This window comes from Fusarium redolens (assembly GCF_020744475.1).
Source record: "Fusarium redolens strain MPI-CAGE-AT-0023 chromosome Unknown BKA55scaffold_20, whole genome shotgun sequence".
NCBI lineage: Eukaryota > Fungi > Ascomycota > Sordariomycetes > Hypocreales > Nectriaceae > Fusarium > Fusarium redolens.
The window spans coordinates 397,637-409,246 of NW_025763683.1; the positions used below are offsets into that span (position 1 = coordinate 397,637).

Below are 11,610 nucleotides of genomic sequence, written 5' to 3' on the forward strand. Positions count from 1 at the left end.
TTCAAAGAACACCATATTCGGGCGCCAGAGGGCAAGACGAAGTCTTGGATGCAGTTGAAAGCAGAAAGCGTTGAGAAGCAGCACCGCTCAATAGCTGATACCTTGACGCTTGATCCAACAAAACCGCGGGAGCAGGCCATGGCAAACTCCTTTGTCAAGAGCTTTGACAAGGATCATTTTCAACGGATGGTAATGCAATGGATCGTTAAGAGTAACCTCCCCTTTCTCACGGTCGAGGATGAGGATCTCCGAGCCATATTCGACTATCTTAGTCCATCAGTATCAATACGCGGTGGCCACTTATCTGCCGATACCCTCAGGACCAAGATTATTACTGAGTACCAACGACACCGCCACGCCGTTATCGACGTCCTTCAGCAATCCCCTGGCCTGATTCATATCTCTTTTGGTGGCTGGACGTCAGAAAATCGGCATGCCTTGTACGGAATCGCTTGCTTCTTCAGGGACGAACACAACAAACCTTGCAAGATTGTGTTAGTTGTGCCAGAGGTTTCCGTACGTCATAATGGATCGAATATTGCAGCCCAAGTCCTGGATATCTTGACGGCCTATACGATTACCGAGAAAATAGGATACTTCACGCTTGACAATGCAGAAAACAACGATACAGCGATGGTGACGATTGGCCGTGAACTAGGCTTCACCGGTGCGTTTCGCCGAGGCCGTTGTTTCGGTCATATTGTCAACTTGTCAGCAAAGGCGCTGCTCTTTGGCAAGAACGCGAGCGCTTTCGAAGAGCAACTATCTGGCGCGTCGGCCCTGTCGGAAGCAGACTGGGAGTCGTGGAGGAGCAAGGGCCCCGTTGGAAAGCTTCATAATCTTGTCCATGACATCTTTCGGTCTAACAGGCTGACGTACTTGCTGCGAGATCTTCAGCAAGATGCAATCAGCAAAGCCGATTCGTTAAGGGAACGATCGAGGAAGCCACTTACTGTGGTGCGAGACAATGACACCCGCTGGCTCTCCCAACTGCACATGATACGTAGGGCACTCAAAATTCGGCCATACCTTATCTTACTGGTTGTCAAGTACAAACAGGAGTGGGAAGATGAGAATAGGTCGAAGAGGACGGGCCAGGTCAGGAAATCCGCCAGACTACCACGTATCTGCGAGGAGAACAAGCTGACAGACAGCGACTGGGAAGCTCTCCGGCATATGGAGGAGATATTAACGCACTACGAGAATGTTGTGAGGACTCTAGAGGGCGATGGACAAGTCAGAAAGAGAAAGCGGGGGTTTATGGGCTCATATGGTAATAGATGGGATGTGATTCTGGGTTTCGAAGAGCTCCTCTCGAAACTAGAGCAATACAAATTGCTTGCAGCAGGCTTTCCCGATGCCGAACAGTTCAGGATCGGGATTAATCTCGCCTGGGATAAGCTTGAGAAGTATTATTCGGCTCTAGATGAAACACCCATCTACTATGCTGCTCTTGCTCTCCATCCTGCGTATAAGTGGGCATACTTCGAGCAGACTTGGGATACCCATCCAGAATGGGTCGACAAGGCTAAGGAGATGGTTTACCGAGTTTGGAGGACCGAGTACGCGAATTCCGATATATTCACTCAGGTGGACGAGTCAGGCGACCAACGCCCAGCAAAAAGGCGCAAGTTCTTTGGCCCATTCGAGGCCAACAGCCGTCATATGCCGACGAGGTACGACTCTTCAGATGATGAAGCAGTCAAAGGGGATGAATACGAGACATGGCAAGGTAGTTACGAAGCGAGCGATAGGAGAGTTCGCGATCCTATTACATATTGGCACGAAAGGAGGCTGAAATACCCTCGGCTTTCCCGAATGGCCTTAGACTTTCTGACCATTCAACCGATGTCTGCAGAGTGTGAGAGGCTCTTTTCGGCTGCCGGGAGAATGCCGATGCCGTTAAGAAGCCTCCTGGATGCCGAAATAATCTCCATCTGTCAGGTATTGCGGTCATGGTATAGGGCTGGGATCGTCAAGGAAGTGGATCCAATGTTGATCTCGTGGCGCGAGGAGCAGCAGATTTATGAAGGTCTTGGTATGAGCGATAGCGAGTTAGCGAAACAAGCAACGGCATGGCTGACGGATCAGGGTGATGAGAGAGAGAGTGAGGAATAGCGAACTGATGAAACAAAGATGGAGTTACCCCAGAAGACTGTTGAGGCTTATACTTCAATACAAACTGGGCAAGTACGATGATTTAGGAGTGTAGATCACGTGAGCGAAGTGTACGAGAAACCAACTACATCCACCAAAGGCGCTGGTGTAGCACACTACACCAACTACACCAGACGGTTGCTTACCTAATTTACACTTACACTACTCTGGGCCGAAAAGTGTAGTTGGTGTAGTTGATCGGAACCTTGGGCCGAGTTAGTGAAATCATCTACGAATATGGCTTCGAAGGTCGCGTGGGGTACCTTGTCACAGACAACGCAGCAAGCAACGACACGTGCCTTGAAGAGCTCGCTACTGAGCTTGGCTTCAATAAGCAGCACCACCGGCTTCGGTGCTGTGGGCATATCATTAATCTCGTCGCCTGATCCATCCTCTTTGGGACAGATGCCGACGCCTTCGAAGAGGACTGCCAAGCCGACAAGGAACTCCAAGATGAGATGAGGCTGTGGAGTGCGAAAGGACCAATTGGCAAGCTGCATAACATTGTTCACTGGGTGCAGAGATCTGGTCAGCGCATTGATAAACTCCACAAGCTCCAGAGTATCGAGAACACGGCATTAGGTCTAGAAGACCGGTCAACCTACGATGTGATCACGGATAACGCAACCCGCTGGAACTCGTCTGAGGCGATGATGGAGCGAGGCTATCAGCTTCGGAATCCTCTTGATTCCCTGGTTCAGGCGGAGGTCACGGAGTGGGACCAGTACGTTGCCATGAGGACTGGAAGCGGGACAAGGCCAATGCCGAAGAGGAGCCGGAAAAAGCCTGCAATTGTTGACGATAAGATGTCAAGTGAGGACTGGGCAGTGATTGCAGAGTATCTGGCCATACTGAAGCCGCTAAAGATAGCCACGAAGCGTTTAGAAGGAAGACCTGAAGAGGGTATGGTAAGCCGATTCTAGCATTGATACCGACACCTACTCACAGACTATAGGGAAATATGGAGCGATCTGGGAAGTCCTACTAACCATGGAATGGCTTCTGCAGCATTTGGAGGACTCAAAACTGCAGCATGAGCACGATGAAGAGCCCTACCTACGGATTGGATGCAACCTCGGCTGGATGAAACTAGATAAGTATTACACTCTCACTGACGATAGCCCGGTTTATCTGGCGTCCCTTGTCCTCCATCCTGCTTTTCGTTAGCCTAGCGTCGAGTCTCAGTGGGCCGATCATCCCGATTGGTTAGAGAGAGGAAAGATTGCTGTACGCGAGCTGTGGGAAGAGTATCGAAAATTGCCCGTCGAGCAGGATACGATACCGGAACAACCGACTGCTGCGAGAAAAACAACAGACCTGGATGATTTTATGGCGTCGGTCAGGAAGCTCAGCACTCAGCGTGCGCTCTCAGCACCACCTATACGGGATGAGTACGCCGAGTGGTTGTCCACTTCCGACCCCGGCGATTGCCTGGTGGATAATCCGATTCAATACTGGCTTCTCCGACGACGACAGTATCCTCCCTTGTCACGAATGGCAATTGACCTGTTTTCAGTTCCCGCGATGTCTTCTGAGCCCGAACGGATATTCAGTCTTGCAGGGCAGATGGTCACGCCTCCGAGAAGACGGCTGCAAGCAGATATTGTCGGAGCAGCGCGGTGCATCTCATCGTGGGAGAAGAGTGGGGCCATTGAGATATCCAAATAGATCCAAATAAATCCAAATGTGCCCAAATGAATTCAAATCAAATTCAAATCGAGTCGTCCGTATCCAAATCAAATCCAACTAGGGTCAATTTGATTTGGATTTATTTATTGACAAGCCTGACCGAAACCGCCATTATGTCGCTCTCGTTCACGTTAACCATATTCTCAGGCTTGATCCAGCCATACTCGTTCTCCCGGATATCGAAATACCAATTGACCGCCTTCGGGGTAACCCCGTCAAATCTGGCAGCTTCCTGGCGTTTTCCAAGCTTGGTAGACAATTTTGAATGACGCTTGATGAACCTGGCAGTCTAGTTTTTACCCAGTGGCTTGTTATCTCCTTGTTGACGGAGGAGGGCTTCGACGCAGCTTCGAAGTTGGCTATGTGTGAGAGCGTATCCCAAGGATTTTTGCCGCAGAAGCCAACGAACGAGGCGGTCCTCCCGACTCGTAGAAACACGTTGGTGAGGGTGGGTAGACTCTTTCCTGCTCTTCTGGCCAGAAAGTCTTTTCGAGAGGACAGGTTGAGGCACCCCGTACTTATCGGAGACCTGGTATTGTGATAGAGAACCTTAACTAATATCGAATATAGCATCAATAACGTCTTTTTCGGTATAAACATAGCGACCCATTTTGTAGACATTTTACGCATAAACTACGTAGAGAGTCTTCTTAACTTTACAAGAGTTGAAGGATGAGAAAGCGAGAAATGCAAATTTTTCAATATCTTGAAACCCCCATGATACACACAAAGTCAGAAGAAAAATGGCCCAGGATAAGACACCACGTAAAAAAAATACACCACAGGTTTTTTTTCTCGCGAATGGCTTCATTACGCCAAAATGCGGTGCAAATAAAATGGTAGGGTTTGTATGGAGCGGTGATTTTTTGTGCTATGCTTTAAGTGGTGTGATTCTTTAAGTGGTGAGGGATGGTATGGATGACCGATCTGCTTGAGTTAGGTACCAAGATACAATCACCCCGCTCTCTCCTCTCCAGTGCGGTCTCGGAGATGGCCTGGTATTGGTCGTTACTGAGTGTCCGTTTAGCGTTTTGACAGCCAGCTTCTCCACGTCGTAGTCTTTCATTGTCTTCACTCGTATCAGCCAAAGGGGATCGACTAGAAGAGCCCAATCGTCGTGAACGGTCATCTCATATCGTCTAGCTGCGTCATGGTCGCGTCGGCGTGGGCTCTTGTCTAGCCACTCCAATTCGAGTACTTGATGAGGCCGCATTATCGTGACGGCCGTCGAAGGCCTCTCTGATATTCCATCGAGAAACTAGAAACAGACACACAACAGGAAGAGTTCCAAGAAGCTCTTGCTTCAGAAAAGTCTCCATCTAGTATGACTCAAGTTTACAACTCAACCTACGCTTGCCAAAGACATGCCATACTCAGTGATAATGTCCTCGTTGCTTGTTGTGTCCATGATAATGTATTACAAATAGTGGTCTTCGCTAGCGGGATGTTCTTCCGTTGATGTCTCCTTGGACGGTCGGGGCGGATTCGGAAATGCTGCTGTCATACAAGGTGACGGTAGTCTCCTCAGCCCGACATTCAACCTCATGCCAAGACATGCGACCAGTGCATGCTTATTATATAATGCTGAATTTCGCCAACTAGGCCATGACAGGATCAACTGTGGAACAGCAGGTCGTTCAAGCCTCTCAGAATCCAACGTTACTTATCAAACTCTACTTTCATATCACCAAATCCACGAGTGGACCCTCGTCCAAACAAAGCTTTTGGAGACAATTGCCGGCTTTTCCCTAGGCTTTTCCTCTAAGCTGCTGTTTACAGCTTTAGGGAGAGCATCTCACCTTCGCTTCTCGCCACTCTGTTCCCCAGGGTCTTTCTCCCACGTTTATATTTCGTCTGGTTTGAAAGCTCCGACAACGTCTTGACCCAACGCCTCGGTAAGTCTCTCTCGCAGAGCTAGAATTGGCCAAATAGGAACTCTTATGTATTCGATCTTGAGGCCAGAAATAGCAGCATCGTCATTGTCGAGCGGAGCTTTGAAGGGGATCGTGAACTTCTCTAAAAATTCCTTTGTTATATATCTAGTGTAGACGATGAACTCGGATGTGTCTATTCCGTGGGTAAGGATCAAGACCCAGGCTTTCCAAAGTCTCGCGACTGTAAGTCGATGTACTCCGCCCCTGAAACTAACATCACTCAGCCTCTTATTGACCGGTAAATGGAGCACGATATCATCTTGGGCAAACTTCTTGCTGGCAACACCATCTACACCGAAAATTACCAGGCCCTCCCCGAGGAGCGCAAACGCCGGCGTGTCAAACGCTATAGACTTGGGTTCGGTCACCTTACTCCTCTCCTACGCTCAGTTAAGCCATCGCATTGCGACCACTTGAAGCTAAAGCGTCGACATATACGATTTCCATTAAGCACACAGATTCCTGTGCTGATATATGCGGATTGATCTGCTTGATCGATAGAAAGAAGAAAATAATAGAGAACTGTAAGAAATCGCATTATGATTAAACATAGGCATACAGAACAGGACCATCTTTACCCCTCGAAGAACGTCGCTCGTGGTCAACGAACTCATTCCACCAACTATTGATTAGAATCGCCTCGACCAGGCAATTGTTCAGAAATCATGGAATCCCACAGGTTATTAAGTTCCTCACTATCGTCCAGGTTAGTTCTCTGCTTGCCACAGTTCCATGACTGGGGCTACACTTACGGCTCTTTCTTAGCCATTTTCATACCCCTTTCTCTGCAAAAGAACAGGAAGCGACGCATTGTACGTGCTCGTGGGAAAGACGCCATGACATCGCCTCGAGGCATGCCATCTGGAGCAAGCTCTCCGACACCCTTTTTCATAATGATGTGAACGCGAAGTGCTTCGATACTCCACTCCATCTCCTCAATCTCTGCGATGTGGACATGGAAATCGATCTCGTCCCTAAACAAGCCCCACTTCGCAGGTTTCACGTCTTTGAGTACCTGATGTTGAAAGCATTGTATCTGACCTACCCAGGTCCAATACTGTGTAACATTGATGTGGCTGGTATATAATCGAGTCTTGACTACAGCAAGACGCCAATCATATTTAGTAATACTGCCACCACTGCATGAATCTGTATCGGACCAAGCCTCAAAATGAAATTCGTCGTGATCGGGGCGACAATATGCTGGTGGCATGTATTTGGGCTTCTTGTTGAGGTGGGTGCTGAAGACTGGCTGAGGACCAGGGGCCGGGACCGAGGCTGGAGTTCTGTAGCCTGAGGATATTTGACCAGGCAGAGGAGAGTGGTTGACGAAGGAATCTTTACGAGGCGTAGTAGGAACCGAGTGCATAGACTTGCGCTTTTGGGGAGGTTTGGGTATAGTGCTAGGGCTGCCATGGCTCAAGCGAGCCTTCATGGCTCCAGAAGGGCGTCCTATGTTTTTGAAGCCATGCTTATAACGAAGACTTGTGAGTTTTGAGTCATGATAGAAGTCATGAATTGTTCGTGGCAGGTTGAAATTGCGACCCTGAGTTTGAATCAGTTCGTGGAGACGCTGTCGCATCCAGTCAACCGGCGACATGTCAATATTGAATTTTTCGAGCTCCGATATTGTCTCTGACAGGCGAAATAGGGTGTCATATGAGGTTATACCACCCTTGCCAGCCTGAATATATCTTTTACCTAACAACTGATAAGGGCTGATGGGGCCCTTCTCGTGGAATTCGAGAATTTTTATACCACGGTTGACCTGTCTGCCAATTTGATACTTTGAAGAGCCTCCCTTATCCTGCTCAGGACCTGCTTCAATAGCAGCCTGATGCTTCTCGCGCCATCGAGCAAGCTGTGGCTCAATAAGTGTTTTGACGTTTGGCCAGTTGGCTTCCCAATAGGGGTGTTCCTCATTAATCTTGACCAATGGCACCCCCGCAACGCATTCAGGATAAGTGTAAACAACTCCATCATTCTTGAGGACCATGTTCTCTCGGGTGATCTCTTCCAATAGTAGAGCAGGAGGAGACTCAGGAGGCTGTGATGAAGGATCAATGGGCAACGATGGTGGAGTTGGTCTTCCTCGTTCGCTGGATGGAGGTCGACTTCTAATATTGGCCGGCGTAAACCCAGGAGTTATACGATACTCTTGTGGAGTATTCATCCGTTCAGGTTCTCGTGGTGTGTGGACCTGAACAGAACCGCGATGGTCTTTGGTAGAGCCATCGAGCTCTGTTGATGGGTGGAGAATGTCATGAGGGGAGTGGCGGGGGGCACTCGAAGGAAGCACAGAGCGTGGTGTCTCCAAGGGCCTGGGTTGAGGATAGATTGGTGTCGGTAAGGGCGAGTCCACGGGGTCAATCATACGTTCCGGAGCATAATCCGACCTGGGAGCCGTTGTCGGACGGCTTGGAGATCCGTGAGGTGAACCATAAATTGGTCTATGGGGCATTTCACGAGGACGTTCAGCGATTTGCACTAGTGCTACTTCGGCAGTTCGTTCTGGGGCCCTTGCAGCAATCACATCATGGAACCGGTCATTGGATCGGTCCAGAATTCGCTCGGTTTGGGGCTCAGGGCGCCGTTCTGGCTGTCGTGTTGTAGTCCATTCTGCCTGACACTCAGTCACTCGTACAGGGTGAGGCTCAATTGATCGTTCAGGCCGTCGCTCAGGTTGCTGTTCGTGTTGTCGCTCGGGCTGTGGCTCAATCTGTCTATCCGGTTGTCTCTCAGGCTGTCGTTCAGGGAATCTTTCAAGTGTACGCTGTAGAACGGGCTGTGGTGAAGGTGGTCGAGAGGGCACAGGGATCTCCTGCTCGACTTGCTGTGGTTCTGGTTGACGTGCTGGCTCAGGCCTTGGCTGAACTTCAACTGTCGGATGTATTGTTTCCGAAGAACGGCCTGCGGGAGTCTGTTGAACTCCTTCTTCCAGCTGTTTCTTCCGCCGTGCTCTCTCCCTCGAGGCCAGTATATCAATTGTGTCCCCTGAAGCACCGTGGCATCCCTGACGATTCCATTCACAGTTGCCGCATTTCTGAAAGAGATCTCCGCCGACAATAATGCAGTCATCAAAGGCGCCTTGGTTCTTGTCGCATGACTGGCATCTCTTGGCCTGAATTTCTCCTGTAGCTTGAATCATACAAGAGAGCCATTTGACCCCCTTCGCCTCAGTTCGTTCGTAAATGCACGTAAGATGTCTAGCGTTGAAGCGCCGTCCTCGGCGAATCTTGACAGGTCTTCGTATCTCTAATTCTTGGATTCCCTCAACCCATGGGTTCCAAGGCTCGATCTGTTCCACGGGTCCGATCACGTTTCCATCAGCGTCAACAACATCAACGAGGGTCTCGGCTGCCTCATTATGATGGTGCTCAATGCCTTCCATACGATCATCATCATCTACTTCATCGGGTCTGTCCACTACCGTTGCAGTGCCATTAGTAGGCTCTATTCGTGGGATTGGCCCGTTAAACGCTGAGGATAGCTCTGGCAACACTTCAGGCAGAACAATTCCTTCTGATTCGGGTCCGAGATCGTCTGGAGCATCAGGATCCTCCCCTCTCTTTTGTCTGAAGAATCGGCGCATCTTGAACCAAATATCATGCAGCGTTTCCGCTCTCTTCTGACGTGACGCGCGGTAGTCTTGCTGAATGCGCTCAAGTCGATTGGCCTTCTCCTCACACTCATCAGTGCTGCGTGCCAGTTCCGCCTCGACTTTGACGAGTTCCCTAGCTAATCGGGATTGAGATTCTTTCAGTTGACTTCGCTGCCCTGTGAGATCACTGAACTTCAACCGAACTTCATTAATTGAGAGCTGGAAATCTTTCTCGATCTTTTTGATTTCGGCATCCTTCTTGCTGCGGAGGTTGACCCAGAAATTGCGTTCTGTCTCATCCCAGATAGCCTTTTGCTCCACCTTTGGGAGAAAGTCCCAGACATCGTCCCCTGTGGCCATCTTTCGAGGAGCTCACAGCTTTCGATGCGTTTTTGTAGCGTAGGAACAGTGCTCAGAAGATAGGTTGCTCAAAATGAAGCGAGGAGAGAAGTTGATATAGAGAGCTAGGGGGAAGGGTCAGCCAGGAGTAAGATTAGACGAAAGAATGCGTCGAATGAAGGAGTTTGAATGCAGAGGGGATGTAGTGACAAGGCTTGGACTATGATAGTTGTGGATGTTTAGGCGGTGGCTCGGGCGTAAGAAGCATTAAAAGTCCCAAGTGCCATTTCTGACGGAGATGTCTGGTGCCGACGCGGAACGTCCGCAGTCATTTGAGCTGTTACGTGCTACGCGTCTGATGTGGAATGCATCTGAGTTAAAGCGCGTTCAGAACACGCCAAGTGGGGTTGAAAGATGTTAGATTGGCGGATGGGAATTGTTAAATACGTGAGTGGGGTTGATGTCCAACTAAAATGAGGTTAATTTTCACACTTGAGGATCAATCTAGTCCCCAGGAGCTCGTCCTTCTTTTTTGTCTCTGTTCTTTTTCTTCCAGGTGTTTTTCCCGCCACCCCGTAATGATATATCCGGGGACCCACAAAATACACGTTTCTTTTATCGAGGCGCTATCATTAATCCAACAGGAATGGGCTCCACTTTCCTTTATCACAATATTATTCTTGTATCCAGAAAAGGAGGGGGAATAGTACCAACCCCTCCGACAGACTGATCAGAAAAATCAAGTCGACAATCAATAACATCACCACATTCGGGTCCACATCTTAATACACTCACCCCATCGTATAGCTGCGTATCTCACATTGTATCTGGCGTCAGTTAGCACTCGATGGGATAGGTGCAAGGTGCGCGATGTACCGATTTGTAATGATGAGATCTGCTGGTACTTATACCACCGCATAATTTAGGTGGCGGTAGAAGTACCTCTTGTTCTTTGCATTTTAATTGACTATGGCCCGTCATCGTGACCTAATTCCGGCCTGGTGGGCCCTTAGGAGATAATTGCTTTTGGTACGTAGGACTAGAATGTCAGCAGGTGCAGCTAAGAACAAAAGCCCGAAATGGAGCCCTCTTACGGAGGTCATCGACTATGAGGAGAAGAAGAGGAAGCGGCCTAAGGTGCGTAGTTTACAGTAGACTACCTTCGGATACCATATCTGTAATATTGCAATTTGTCAAAGTAAATATCGCGGCGACTTCTATCACCCCCTAATTTAGCAGAGGAGTTTTGTGCCATTTATTTGGTGCATTTTGATTAGCCATAACCCCTCGTCGCGACCACCGTGTAGGCCCGCGAGATGGTCGGTTCGATAGCCATATTGACAAATCGCCGGAATGGCCCCACTCCTTGATATTTGTCCTCGTGACGAGTATGAATCGATGATGCCTCGACTTAACGCCTTCCCACCATCAAACCTGATGGAAGTCTTGGTTTTCGTAGAGCACGGCTCTACAGCTAGCTTTCGCTCCAAAACATCCTAATCTATGGTCCAGGGTATGTAGAGGTGTTACTAACCCTAAGAGTGCTGTCGCTGAAGCTTCATAATGATACAATAGACTCCTAGGTATATCCTTGCTTGGTGGATGCAACCAAGAGCTGGAAATGTGGTGGGAAGGGACATTTATGCAATGAATGCAACGCTAGCGCCGGGTTTCCTTCGCATAGCATTGCCATAAACAGATATCTCACGACAAACCTCGCATATATACAGAAATCTGTCCGCTTAAATATTCTAATCAGTTGTGATCAGTATGTGTAAATAATGGAAAATAGCCCTTACAAACTCTTCACGTGTGTAAGTTTTTCATTTAGTACTTTAATTTAGTTATATACAGTTAGAATAATATCAGCAACGTTTACAGAGAAAACTC

General features: G+C 48.8%; 2 protein-coding genes across 2 annotated transcripts; both read right to left on the bottom strand.

Annotated features, from left to right (window-relative positions):
• Positions 1 to 5,689: 5,689 nt before the first annotated feature.
• On the bottom strand, positions 5,690 to 5,872 carry BKA55DRAFT_524305 (uncharacterized protein; the record flags this gene model as incomplete). Its single annotated transcript, XM_046188712.1, has 1 exon — positions 5,690 to 5,872. A coding segment is annotated over one exon (183 nt), but the record flags the coding sequence as incomplete, so codon positions are not given.
• Positions 5,873 to 6,402: 530 nt separating this feature from the next.
• On the bottom strand, positions 6,403 to 9,741 carry BKA55DRAFT_598415 (uncharacterized protein; the record flags this gene model as incomplete). The annotated part of the gene is made up of 2 exons (XM_046196233.1): positions 6,403 to 6,475; positions 6,533 to 9,741. 2 exons carry the CDS (start codon positions 9,739 to 9,741, stop codon positions 6,403 to 6,405), a joined length of 3,282 nt encoding a protein of 1,093 aa, XP_046043636.1.
• Between the last annotated feature and the right edge of the window lie 1,869 nt (positions 9,742 to 11,610).